Source organism: Crocodylus siamensis, chromosome 14 (genome assembly GCF_052110815.1).
Source record: "Crocodylus siamensis isolate JL-2025a chromosome 14, ASM5211081v1, whole genome shotgun sequence".
Taxonomy (NCBI): Eukaryota; Metazoa; Chordata; order Crocodylia; family Crocodylidae; genus Crocodylus; species Crocodylus siamensis.
Window position 1 is genome coordinate 23,480,337 of NC_143408.1, and position 14,233 is coordinate 23,494,569.

At 48.8% G+C, this 14,233-nt stretch overlaps 1 protein-coding gene across 2 annotated transcripts in view; it reads right to left on the reverse strand.

The window, feature by feature from the left end:
- Nucleotides 1–14,233, reverse strand: part of LOC149853467 (tubulin-specific chaperone cofactor E-like protein) — an 84,722-nt gene that overhangs the window by 7,870 nt on the left and 62,619 nt on the right. Inside the window, exons 12-16 of one of the 2 annotated variants that reach the window (XM_090027005.1) lie at nucleotides 8,778–8,977; nucleotides 5,091–5,474; nucleotides 4,032–4,318; nucleotides 2,935–3,230; nucleotides 2,145–2,255 (exon numbers count right to left, since the gene is read on the reverse strand). In XM_090027005.1, coding sequence (XP_089883131.1) covers nucleotides 2,145–2,255; nucleotides 2,935–3,230; nucleotides 4,032–4,318; nucleotides 5,091–5,474; nucleotides 8,778–8,977 — 1,278 coding nt within the window. The remainder of the gene's footprint in view (nucleotides 1–2,144; nucleotides 2,256–2,934; nucleotides 3,231–4,031; nucleotides 4,319–5,090; nucleotides 5,475–8,777; nucleotides 8,978–14,233) is intronic. The other variant, XM_090027004.1, reaches the window with a different exon arrangement.

Here is a 14,233-nt window from a genome sequence, read left to right on the forward strand (position 1 = left end):
AGGAAGAAACTCAGGCAGAAGGGAGGGAAGCGGCTTGCACAGCATCACCCGGTGAGTCAGAGAAATGGAAACCAGAAACCAGGCCTCCCCAGACACCTGCTGGTACCCAACCCAGACTCTTTTCCCCCTAAGGCTCCTTTCTGGAGTCATTTTTTTAAGGGAATGTTATTTATGCTGCCACAAAGCTTTCATTATTTGTACAAAACTGAGCAAGTCAGATTATGTGTAACTTCATTAAGATGGAAATGCCTGGTGCACTGGAGTGTGCGTCTGCATATATTACTGGCTCCACTGGTGTGAAGCCACAACAGAGCTGCTGTGATCACACCCAGTATGTGGCCTCATCTATATACTCCACGGGTCCAAGTCCCTGTTGACGTGCCTATGAGCAGGCTGCTCTTCTGCATCGTTGCTCCAGCCAGGCTGGCGACGGCACAGTGAGAGCATTTGCTAATGCTTCCTAAAGGTTCTTGGCCCCTCAGCAGCTTGAGCTGTCTTTCTCCTTGGCTCTCGGGAAAGGATGGAGATGTAAGTAAATTGTGGAGCTGCACTGTCAGGACTCTTGGGATCTTTTTGTTCAGTTGTACTGGAGGTGTATTGGGTGACTTAAATGCTTTGGGCCTCCGTTTCCTTCTATGTCTAAAATGGAGATAATATTTCATTTATACAGTAACATCTGTCACATGTTGTGAGGTCCCCATATCAGAGGGCCCAAAAGGTATTACTAGGAAGAACTTTGGACATTGCTTCTATACATCTAATATCTGTGGGAGAAGGGTACAGCACTGCTTGGTGCCCAACGCTGGCATGGGTGGCTTTGGAGAGCAATATTTTTTCCTAGAAGCCAATCCAGGGAGGCTTTGGATCACCCCCCACCTCTACTTTCACAGCATTGCCCTTTGGGAAGGCTGCTTTCAGCTGAGGACTGGAACCTTCTCTCATCGACTCTTTGCTCTCTTGTCTTGCATTCACTCTTAAATTAGACTGATCGCATGTTGCATGTCTTGTGCCATTATAAGACTCCAGGCTGGGAGGGGGGCTCATCCACAGGGCAGAAGAAAAGTCAAATGTAGCTCTCACAAAGTCCTCACATCAAATGCCTGGGAACCCTCTTCCCTGAGATAACTACTCCCTCCTCATTCTGCATCTTGTCACTGAGGAGAGATGCCGAGGAGGCTTTCATTGCCAGCGAGCCTAGCTGACAAGCAATTTATATTCATTGATCGCGGAGGAGAGGACCGTGCAAAATTGATTTTTGATTTTTTTTTTAAAAATGTATGCACATTTGTATGGAAATGACGTGAGGCCCTGGGGCTCCTGGCAAGCCAAAGACAAGGCCAGGCAAAAGTATACCTTGGGAAGTGCTCCTGTGTCAGCCCCTGGGAGGATGGACTAGATAAATTAGTAGGTCTGTTTGATTCTGAGGTCGGATCCTCAGCTGGCATGAATTCACCTAAACCCTGAGGTCTCTATTACTATGCCACTTTACACCAGCGGATTTCCATGATGAAGAGATGAAAGCCTACAGAGGGTAGGAGCTCTCTCTTAGTGTAGGCTGGCTGAACAATGTATCTATGATTTCAAGGGCTTCTCTATTTTCAGTTGGTTTCATATACCTAAAGAATGTCTTTGTTTGCACCTGTGGGACTATAACTGAGATGAAGTCGGAGACATTGGGAGCTACAGATTAATCTGGCCGTGCTTTCCTCTTGTGGAACAGCATCCTTTTGAAGATCTTGCTGTGCTTTACAAACATGGGAGGACTCATTTCCACTGCACCCTCTGAAGAAGCTTTAGCCTTGCTCTTCAGATAGGAAACATGAGGCATAAGGTGCAACTTCCCTGAGGTTGCACAGCAAGCCAGTGCCAGAGCCATGATTAGACCCCAAAGGCCTTGACAGACAAGTCTTTTGGCACCTTCCCCACCTAAGTGTTTTTCCCCTCTGGTGTGCAGTCTCAGAGGTGGGCCTGAGTGGAAATGGGTTGCTGAAGTAGCAGTCTCATTTGAATTACATGTAGACATGAAAGGCTCAGTTGAGTTTGTTTTCTATCTCAGTTGAGTTCATGAGCCCCAGAAGCCGGCCTTCCCACTTAACCTCCTGAACTGTGGCATGGCGAGAGATGCTGTTATCATGGTCACTCACTGTTTCCGTAGGGTGGAGGCTCAATGCAACCACACAGTTCCCCGCCATTGTCCATCTCGCAGCTCCTGTTGGGACAGTCGGCTCCCACACAGGGGTCTTCAACCACTCCTGCTAAAAAGGAGAAGAGAGACAAGAACAGCAGCATGATTTACAGACCAGTACCTGGGCTGTTCTTTATCATGCACTAGACCTTCAGAGCAGTGCCAGTTTTGGTGATTTTGCAACAATTCATAGTTTAATAGTTGTTAGGGGCTAGAAGGGATCTTACAGATCACTGGGTCCAGCCCCCCAATTCTGGTGATATTGGATGATTCACTTAGAGCCCCAGCTCTTGGGGTCTGGAAAACCATGAACACCTTAGCTTTATTGTTTATAAGGTAGTTTCTTGCTTTCACGGCTGCAGAAAAAATTCTGGGACACCTGACGCAAGTGCACCTTACATCCTTGGGAGCACAGAGCAAAGGGACCCACTGTCGTAATGTCAGAGCATTTTGTTTTGTTGTTCAGCCTCATGATTTTTCAGCCCATCTCATGACTTCTTGGGGCCTGACTAGTGTCCTTCACATGACTAGTTAGCAGCACTGCTCAAAAAGGCCTTACCTAGTAAAGGGCTGATTCCAGAGAAAGGAAGTCCATCACGATATGGGCTAATATTAACAAATAACTAATTCAATCTTGGCCTACCCCACATAACACCCATTGTGAAGCTGGATACAGCGGAGGAATGGAACTGCTAAGTACTAGGCAGCAAATCCCAAGGCACAGAAGAAGGTTAGCCTAGTTCTCTTACAGCAATTCTCCTTTTCGATCCACTCAGTGCCAAGGATCCCAAAGGAACGGCAGGCCTCCCCGTAGGCAATTAGGGAGCCACAGAGCTGGTACTTCTTCTGGTTGTAGCAGCCGTCGAGGAAACACGACTCGTAGAAAGGCAGAGGGTCCAGCAGCCCATAGCAGGGCTGGAAGAAGCCCTTCATGTCCGTCAGCTTGAGGCAGTAGCTGTCACTCTGCAGCTTCTGGATCTGCACGTTGTCGCAAGCTGCAGCGTACTGCGAGTACTGCAGCTCATTGCAGCTGTGGGGAAGGGATTAAAGAGGACATCAGTGAGATCAGTGGGATGACATGCTGGGCCGTGAGCCCAGGTTTGTGGTGAAGCCACAAACAGCTCGACGTGAGGACAATGCTCAGGTTTCTGCCTTATCACGTCCTGAGTAATTGTCAGGCTCTCCACTGATTTCCTGGCTGCTTTTCTCCTTCCATTGTATCTTATGGATCTAAGATGAAATTTCCTCTGCGCAGAAAGCCAATAACAAGGACTGTGGGGACCCCTCAAGCCCTGCTTCACCCAGAGACTGACACGTATATTCCTTGACCCATCCCCACCTCCAAAAGACTGATATCCTGCTAATCATGTGCCTTAAAAGGCACGTCATGTGCATGCGGCTGGCATCTTCATTACTTGCATCCTCAAATTCACTTCTAAGTGGGACATTCAAACAAACACACTGGCTGACTCGAGCAATGGGTCTGCCATTTTAAAAACCCCATCCTTGCCTCTTGAGCTTGGATTCTTAAAGGGACTTAAGGGAGTTTGGTGGCCAACTCTGACTGGAATTCAGTGAGAGTTAAATGCCTAATTCCTTTAGACTAACTCTGAGTTGCTCCTACATACTCAGCCATCTAAAAGATAAGTGCTTGTGCCAGCTATTAACTGTGGATATAGGGAACACCATGTCAGGTGCCAGATAATAGGGCAGAGGGACCCTTTGGAAATCCAGACTATTCCCTGCACACCTTGAACTCCAGCTGATATATGGCAAAGCTCTCACTGACTCAGTTGGAGCCAGAACAAGGCCTCAACTGGGTCTGTGCGCTCAGATTTATGCTCACCTCTTCTGCATGCCATTGGTTTTCCAGCTCTGAGCCAGCACTACACTGCTGACCACCGGCTTCCCTCGCAGGGTGACATAGTCGTCTGTCCGGTCCCCGTTGAAGTTGCCGCACAAGCCGCACACTTTGTTCTGCAGCCGCTCGCTGATGCTGATTTTGATGACGTTGTAGCCGTTGTAGTGGATCTGGATGTCGGGGCTGGAGTCAATCACCAGGAAACCCTCCATGCTGTAGATTTTAGTTGACAGCCCGGTAACAAAAGGGATGCTCACCTGGGTGCCGTTCACCTAGTCGAGGAAAGAGACAGTGCAGGAGCTGCTCACCTCTCTGCACCTTTGGGGCAGATTGTGCCCAGTAGGGACATGGCCCAACAAAGATGCGCTGCATCATCTCTGTGTGTTGCCACGGCCAGCTTTGTGAGGGAGGCTGGGAAACGCCATGATTATCCCCCCCTCCCATTCTTCCTTTTTCCTGCTATCTTTGGTGTTTTTTGGGCCTCCAAAATGAAACTAAAAGGAGGCCATTTCCCTTGTAAAACCAGGCAATTTCACTGCTGTTTAGACTGTGAGGTCTCTGACACAGGAACCATCTTTTTGCTCCATGTTTGCCCAGAACCTAGTATAATGCAGGGCAAGGCTTGGCCTGAAGTGCTACCACAGCACGAATGATACACACCAGTTGGACCCAGACTTGGACTCAAATTAGCCTCAAGGTGATCTGTGGGACACAGACCCTGTGAATAGGCTCTTTAACACTCCCCTACGTGGTTGCGTTTCTTCACTAGGTAGAGAACGACATTCACATCCACCATACCCACCCCTGAGAAGAGCTTCTCATCACCTGAGATGGGGAGGGAGCTGGAGACTTTCTGAACTCCACTTGGGCTTTATCTAGGGCCAATCTACCTCACGGGGAAGGAGCTCAGATGGGTCAACCATGGGCAGTGGCACAAGACTCTTTGTCTTGGCTTTTTCCACCTGGAATGATCCCAGCGTGGCCCTGCCTCTGGGGGGTCAGGCACTCCCCTCTGCCTCCCCTCCAAAAACCCCAGCACTTTACCTTGATAGTGTTCCGGTCACTGATGAGAATCTGCTCCTCGTTGATGTAGAAATACACTGGGGAGATGACAGTGAGGTTGGGGGACGACCACTTGTCAAAGTTGATGATGAGCTGGAAGGAGAAGTCGGGCAGCTTCTGGCAGATGGTGGACAGGACGAAGGCGCAGTTGGCTGGGAAGCGGAGGAAGGCTCCGTCAAAGGTCCGGAAGACGCCGCCACCCGCTGCGATGCAATAGGAGCTCTTCGTGCTGAAGCAGCCGCGGACACCATTGCGCAAGGCACACTCCTCGTCTGACTTGCAGTGCCGCGGGTCGCACTGGATGAGGTTGCGGCGGAAGCAGCGGCAGCGCCGGGTACAGTCGCTGTTCCAGAAGAGCTGCTTGGGCTAAAAAGGAGGAAGCACAAAGAAGGGCCACGTCGCTAGATGGATGAGCCTACTGTCTTCGGCTGGGTGCCCATCACTGGGGCCGCTGGGCGTACAGTGAGCATGCAGGCTCAGCCCACCGGACCTGCCAAGGCAGTTTCTAAGGCACAGTCGACCCTTTGGCTAAGGGGAGCTGTGACACATATGCAATCTCAAATAAACCATTGATAGCTCCAGTCCAGTACTCCACTGCCGGACATGCCCAATACCTGATAGTTGGGAGGAAGATGGAGGGGGAGGGCGAGCTCTGTAACACCAATTGCGTAGTACTATCCAGAGGACAGACTCCTGGGGTGCTCCTAGGCCCTGAACTATGAGATTTAATTAGCCTGCTTCAGAGCCACCACAGTAATTAATCATCCTAAAATTGTCCGGCCCTTTTAAAAATCCAGCTGCAGGCTTTCACTTTTCATAGACTCCGTGAACTAGGAGCCAATAATAATAATAATAAAAAGATAAATCCAAGAAATGCACCTTTGCCAAAGCCTTGCAAGCCGCAAGAGTAAGGCAAATCTGAAGTTGCAGTTTCCACAGCAACCTCTCCTGTCTCTCTCAAAACTATAGCGCTATAAATATCCATCCCTTTGACCACTTTCTTGTACTGTTCCAGCAGAACACAAATTGACTTAAAGCCCCTGTATCAGATTTCCAGTATAATTGAACATACAGGTATTCTTCACTTCTGATAAGAACTTAGACACCACATTTTTTTGAAGGAGAAAAACAACCACAGGACTCTGGATAAAAACAGCTCGTAAACAAGCCATCTTTCTCGAGAAGCAGCCTGCCCTGGGATGACTTCAGTGCGACAAACACTCCACGGCTGCATTAATCACCCCGAGGTGAGACTCTCATCTACAGCTCCATTTGTGAGGCCACCACACTCAAACCCACCTGTGTACTTTTGGGCAGAGTCACCTGGCCATGTTAAATGCTGCCCAGTGGATCTACGGCCTCCTTTCTTCATGCATGTAAAGGCTGCAAGTTATCTCCCTTGTATGCAAATGGGAAATGTGCAAAACATGCCTGCAGTGTTGTACAATACACATGTAATGGGTGTGTCACAGCCATGTTGAAAAGCCAGGACTGGAGGGTCTGGTCTTTATAACTAAAACAACTGAGTCTTTCCCCGGGTCCAAACGGGAGCAGCATGTACAAGCTCATATGAGCTGCTTTTGTTCGCCCTAGGGCAAGACCCAGCAGACAGGCACTTACTGCTCGATGGCTGCCTTGGCGGCAGTTTGATCATTTTGCCCATGCCCTAGGCAGTTTTCTCAAGATTAGGCAGAGTCAGTCTCAGACAGGACTAGAAGCCAGGAGTCCTGGCTTCTGGTCCCCATCCACTCAACCACTGAAGGTTTCTTTTCTAAACTACATATACACAGCTTATACATATAAATATATCCCAACTGGCTTGGTACTTCCCTTGGAGGAAACTAATTACTCCAGGGCCAAACACACCCCTCTCAAACGTCCTCATTTTAGTCTGACACTTCTGTATGTTGTGCGCAAACATGATGGCCCTTCTCCCTGTGAAAAATCACTTCCATCAGAAATGCAAAATCGATACGCAGAAGCCACAGAAAGAGCTGTCAGTGTTAACTTTTTACCTCTCCTGATGGAACGATTCTTGTTTTATTGCTCAATGCATCCCCTGTTTGGGGCTGAGTGTGGTGAGAGATGCCAACCAACTCTCATGTCTAATTTAAGCCTTAGAGGAGAAGAAAATGATGCGAGTGACAAGCCACTGAAAAGAAGTGCTTATTAGTGACAGCAGAGCAACTGAATGCCAGCGACAGCACAATGGTCCACGAGGCCTGGTGGGGCGAGCGCCGGTACCACCCGCTCCCAGCTGCATCGGGGGCGCCGTAGGCTTTTGGCCAATGAATGGTATCATTTTGCTACGTCCCAGCAGAAAACCATCCACGGCCCTTCACAAACTCAAGACACGAGAGCCTTCTCCTCTGCATCTCTCCGCCTCGGCCCCCCTCATGCCAGCTCTCATCTGAAAACATCTCTCACTTCCCTCCAGATTCTCCTCCGCCCTCCACTGTTTATTACTTTAACCCTATAATTTCTAGTAGAGATGTAAACCCGACACTCTCCTCTATTTGACTCGACGGTAAAGAGAGATTAAGTCCCCTGAAGTCAAGAGAACTAACTGCATGGGTGAAGGAAAGGGAAAACCGACATCACCGGTTCACGCAAATGATACCAGACCAATTAAAGTTTCATTGCATCGTGCTTTTACTGTGCGCCAGGCTGAAATTCTTAATTCATTATTAAGAATTTGTTGTTCCTTTGCAAGGATTAGAGCTGATTAATATTACATAACGTGAAGAATTATATAGCTAAATACATTACGTTATTAATTATGCCGGGATCATTCTCCAGAAAACGACAGAGAAAACTCTCTCCGTGGTCCTGTGCCAGTGGTGCAGCTAGCCGAGGAGGGGGAAGCTGTTAAATGTACCCACAAATTATCCTCCAGGAAGATTTCACCCTCCCACGGAGCCAGAAGCAAAGACAGAAAAGAATTCCCTTGTTTTGAACTGAAGTCTAACAGGGCCCTCTCCAATTAGAAGGCAACAAAGGGCATAAAAAACAGAGCAGATGGAGCACATTTCCATTCTCCGTGTCTGTTTTGTTCTTGTTTGGGAACCGTTTATTACCCAATTCCACAGGCTGTTTGGGGAAGAAAAGCACCATAATTTGTGCTGTCTGCTCTGAGAGTCAACTTTCTCTGAGCAGGAAGGGAGAAAAAAAGAAAGACAAGAGCAGCTCCTTGAAGGTGCCGTCATTGAGATGCAACCCCTCCATCCATCCAGACGAAGTTAGCTAAGAGCAAGAGATGCAGAGCCATCAGGGGACTCTTACCGGAAAGCACAGGGGAGAAAGGGGGAAAAGGTGGGCCATGATACACAGACTGCCTCCAGTACTCGCTTATTCCTAGGAGCGTTTTATGCTGCTTGCGATGGCATAACCAAATGCCTTAGTGTAAATGAGAATTTAGTCCTGGGCTTGGCTTGGTTTCTGCATTGATGCAGGTGCTCTGGCTTAAACCTCCAGTGTGTATATGCTGCACAAGGGCAAAAAGTGATTTGCACAGAGATAAGTCACAAAGAGGTAAGCCACTTTGTCTTTGTTGAATGTGTCTGCACGGTTATGTTGGTGAAAGACTCCCCTCCTTCCCCCACATCTCCAAGTGTATGTCTTAGCCCGAAAGGAGGAAGAGGAGGAGGACGAGGAAGACGACAATCCTACCTCATAATATTTTCCATCTGAGTAGCAGCCGCAGTTGTGGGGAAGGATACAGCTCTTGCCATTCAGGACATAGCCAGGGTCACACTGGCACCCCTCCACGCAATAATGATTGCAGTCGCTTTTCAGCCGGATGGCAGCACAGCGGGGCTGGCACACGGACACGCAGCTCTCGTAGTGGCTGTTGGGGGGGCAGCTGACAGCTGGAAGGCAAAGGGGACATGTTCTGAGCATACAGGAAAAAGCAGACAATGAACTGCACTGGATGAATGAACAGCCAGGTGTATCCCACCTCCAGCAACCGCACAGTTCAGTCAGGCTGACAAGCTTAGCTCTGATACTCAGACAAAGAGGCACAGTCACGGTTTCCAAGGGGCAAAGCTGACACAGACTCCCACCGCTGGCCCCACAACTCCATGGACCAGAAGGGTCTGCCAGCAGGCACAGCCTGACACCTAACAGGCATGGAGCCAGGCACCTACCAGGCGTGGATTACCATTTGGCTCACGCCACCTCTGAGACCACACGCCTTTATCCTCATTTTACTGCTACAGGAATTGGGACACAGAGCAGGAGAGGGACCGGGTCACCCGGCAAGGCAGTGGCGGAGAACCCTGAGAGCAGCATTAGAACGTGGTCCTCCGGTCACGTAAGGTCTTGGTCCTTTTCAGAAGAGCAGGGTGGGAGGGTCTGGCTTCTGGGCTAGGTTTGACAACATAAATTACACATGCACGGAGTATAGAGCCTGGTCTCTTCCCTCCCAACAAATAATTTTGACCCTGCCTAGGCACATGGGCAAAGAAGTCTCAAAAGCCTGCATCCTCAGCCCTCCTTTAACTTTTGCTCTGACCTACCTGGGTCCATCTTTGGTCCACATACCGGAGACTCATCTCCAATCCCTGTCTCCCTTGCACATAAACTTGACCAGGCTGGTTCTCTGCCAGCTCACACGCAGCCTTCTGAGCATGCTCCTTGCCCTGTCAACATTAGGGCCAACGACCGACTCTGCTCCCTGGCTGCTTCTGCATAGGGTGGATGGCATGTTGCAGAGACCTAGTCAGCACACGGCTGATTTAGCACTTAACAGCTTGCCCCGACAGCGGCTTTATGTTTTATGTTAACGAGAAGTCACTAGTGGATTTAGGATCCTACATGTGATGCTAATTCCACCCTGCCCAAGAACACACAGTCGATGAGTAGTAGAACTGCTACCTAGAATATAAACCAGGGCTCCCCAAGGCCAGGCGAGCACCTTCCCCATTAAACAGAGCTGTCTAGACCTCCATTACTCCCAAGCTCCATTTTTTGTCCTCATATATGCCTTACAGTCCTACACCTATATCACATACATGCACCCTGCTCTCCTGAGGACAGTTCAGATATGAAATGCAAGCTGTGGAAGCTGGCACTGCTCAGGCCCACACTATACCTGGCCCAGCTGCAGCCAGCGAGTCCCTGCAGTTCAGGAGCATTAGATTTTAAGTCATGAGTTTGAAAGGAGAAAGAACACAATTTAATTTTAAATCTTGTTAGTGATGAAAATTACTTTTTGTCTGATTCACCCAATAGATAGTCTGTCTGCTGGAGAGGTTTGCAGCTCCACTTATGAGGAGTCTGATTGAACAATGCATTGTAATCTTATTGACAATAGCAGGCGACATCATTAGAACAAACACATAATCTTCCCCTCATATATGACTAATAAAATTCATGCTTAACATGAAGCGCTACTCCCTTTGAATTTGGATTTAACCCTTTGCAGCCCTGGATTTGCTACAACCTGCAAAACGTACTGCACTGTAAGGGGTCTGTCTATTCAACAAGGCCCTGACAGAGATTATCTGCAGGATTTGAACACAGGACATTGCAAACTGCATTCAACCATGCAAGCCAAGGGAGTGTCTTCCATCAGCAGGGAGCACTAGTAGGCTGTTATCAAGTGGACCAAGCACTAGAGGAGGAGATATTTTTCGGTGGTTTGTTTTTGCATGACAAGTGCAGCTGATTTGAGAGCACCCCTTATAATGGCCTTGACCCCAGGTGCAAAAGAAGCACTTTCTTTTCTTGGTTACCTGACCCCTATCCCTGGGGAGCTTGAGCACCATTACTGTGTTTCTCCTCATGGCACTTGCACAGGCAGCAACATCTCTTTTTTATGGGTGGTAAAACTGAGGCTTTGAAAGTGCAAGTGACTTGCCCCGACTTGCACACGTAGCCAGGAATGAAGCCACAGTCTCCTGAGCCAGTGCATTAATTGAAGACCAGGCTTCTCCCACAGAGCCAGTGGCTAGTTTCCAAACGTTGCTCCCTCCACTAGCTCTCAACTGCAGATGATTATGATGGCCCATTGCTAGGAAGCAGCATAGCAGAAAATCTCATCCCATTTTTGAGATCCACATTGTTCAACTGTACTACAAGGGTCATCTGTAAGGCTGGGAAGGGCTTTATAACACATCTAACTGCTCATGGCGTGAGACTGAACACAGGACATGGCTTAAAGATGGTGCTTCAGTGAGCCTGGAGCAGAACTGACCAGGATCTAGCACAGTTCCTCAGCTTAGCAAAGAGAAACACAGACCAGCATCACCCCTACCGCACAAATGCAGCCGTGTCAGGGAGCCTGGTTACCACTCCTTTGTTCTCTAACCCAGTGGTTTTCAGCCTGTGGTCTGTGAATTCGCGGGGCTCTGCAGACCATGCCTGGGGGTCCACGGACGATGACTACAGTCAATCAAACGTGAATACACCACACAGTTCAAAGGGATCTGTGCCTCCATTTGAAATGTTGGGGTCTGCAAATAAAAAGGTTGCAACCCACTGCTCTAACTCCTTTCCAAACCTGGCTTTGGTTTGTTGTGCTGACCAGCCCAACCCGCATGCTGTGATCAGGGAAAGCCTGGTTCAGTCTTGGTCTCCCCACAGCTCTCACCCTTTAACAAAACTAGGCCAGCGGTTCTCAACCTTTTTTGTACCAGGACCCATTTGGAAACATTGATGGCCAGTCCTGACTCAGTGCCCCTCACTCCCGACCCTGACCAGCCTGTGGGGCAGGAGGTGGGTGTGTGTGGGACCTAGGGGGTCCCAAGCAGCCCCTTGCAGACTGGAGCTCTGCCAGCCTGCAAGGGAAAAGCCACCCTTCCCCACATTTTTCTCTTTTATATTTTTCTCCTTTACAGTTTGTTTGGGACCCTTTCATTTATCCATGTGACCCTGAGAAATGCTGGCTAGAATACACCTGACACGGAGTCATGGCCCCAATTCGGCAACTGAGCCGTGACGGGCAAACCCTTGCAATGGTGCTGTGTGCTAGTGACTTGAATGGGGCTCCCCTTGGGTATAAGGTGCCAGCTACAGGAAGCGGGGACTGTGTTTGCCACTGGATCTGGTGACGGTGCTTATTGTACTTGCAAGGCGGAGGCAGGCAAGCTACTTTACAGCACGGGGACTTGGCACAGAACTCAAAGGACGACTTCCCTGCTCCCTAGACTGGGAAAACCAAGTGAAAACCCTTCTTGCCACAACCAAGGCACATTGCCAATCTCAGCAACTGAGCAGATTGGTTATAAGCCCAGGAACAGAAACAACAACAGCCTCTCTGGCCCTTTCCCCAACTAGGCCGTAGCACAATGAATTTGACCAAAGAGCCTGGAGAATTTCTGAAGACAAACCTGTTTTCTGCCAAGTGCTCAGGAAACCATCAGATTTAGTGACTGACCCAATTCATTCTTCCGCAGCTCCGTTTCCTTTATGAATCCGTCGACATGAGAGATAATCTCCCGTGACTCCTGTACACATCTCTTTCTTGTTGAGCTATTTATTGAGCTATTTTTCTTCCCTGACTCTTCTTTTCAGCTCTGTGATCTCTAGCCAATATTTTTGGTTCTGGAGCTTCAAGGATTTTCAGCCCCGCTGTAATCACCATCACGGCCCTGCCCCCAGAGACCTACATCATGATGGCAATCTCCCTCAGCATCAATAACAGCAGCACTACACAGCAGTTTTTGCTATGCTGCTTCCTAGCAATGGGCCATCATAAATACTCTGCAGATGAGGCCCAGGAAACAGTGGCTAATTTTTTGGTTCGTTGGCTGTTCCAAAAGCATTTTTTTACATTTATTTTGAATGGTCCCAAAAATGAAAAATTGTGTTTCACTTTGAAGCCTTTTTAAAAAATAAAACAGAGGGGAATTTCAAAATGAAAAGTGTTTGGGATCAGAGGGCCCCTATACACACCCAGCGAGGCAGCTCGGATGCACTGTAATTAGTGTGTCAGAGCAGACTCGATTAACAGAGTCTGCTGAAGCGTGGTAATTACCATGCTCCAGCAGACTCCAGCGTCACATGTACCAGCATCTCCACACTGAAAATGGTGGCGGGGTGCTTTAACTAAAGCTCATCTGACGAGGTTTAGTTAAAGCACCCCCACTACTGTTTTTCAGTGGGGATGCTGATACAAGTGACTCTCCAGGCACTTTAATTAGAGCCCTCTAATTAAAGTGCACCAACCCCCCCCCCGCTTTCTGGAGCACATGTGCCAAAATGTTTTGACTTTTTCAGGATTTCTTCCTGCCTGTTCTGGAGAAACAGGCTGGTAAAAGTGATACAAAGCTGTAAAATAGCTGATGTCCCCCAAGCTCCAGGTTGCTGGGAGAGGTTTCAGCTTTCACTCCACAGAAGATGCATGTTAAACAATATGTTTTGTTGAGCAACCTCATGAGGATGCTCTCTCCCACCAAGATGGCTAGAAGGCTGCTTGTATCTACTAGCATACGCTATCTACAGACCTAGCCCGGCATCCTCACTGCACCCTGCCACCAGGCTTGAGGAGAAATGTAGCCAGCATAGAGTCTCAGACGCTCTTTTTAAGCATGGGCAGTGGCATCACAAGCTCTTATTATCACGGTCCCACTTCAACAAGCCTTGGACTCTGTTCTTCAGGTAGAGACGTAACAGAGCAGCTGGGTGCCTGGGGCAGCAGCAACTTCTGGCTGCTGGTGCCAGCAGCATGGGTGTGGTGGCAGATGATACGTTGTCACTGCCCTCTTCCCCCCTATCCCCCAAAGTTGGCACCCAGGGCTGCTGCCCCTGTCATCCAATCTTAGTTATGTTACTGTCTTCAGGAATCACTTGGAAGGACAAGACACTAGCTCAGTCTCCCTGTTTCATGCAGTCCTTGTGCTCCACCAGCTATTCAGGCTGCCACAAAGTGGGTATGGGTGGAGGCATTAATACTACCATATGGGATGGCCATTTTATGACATGGACTCTTTTGCACAAGAAAGAGGGCCAATTTATTGAGATTAATCTCCCGTGGATTATGCAGAGCAGTGATCAGGACCTGGATGTGAACCTCGCTCCTACGAATCTCTATTGTGATTTTCTTTTTTACATCCCACTCCCTTTGCAGTCAGAGATGGAAGCTTTTAGTCTTTGCTTGCAAAGGGCTCAGCCCTTTGATG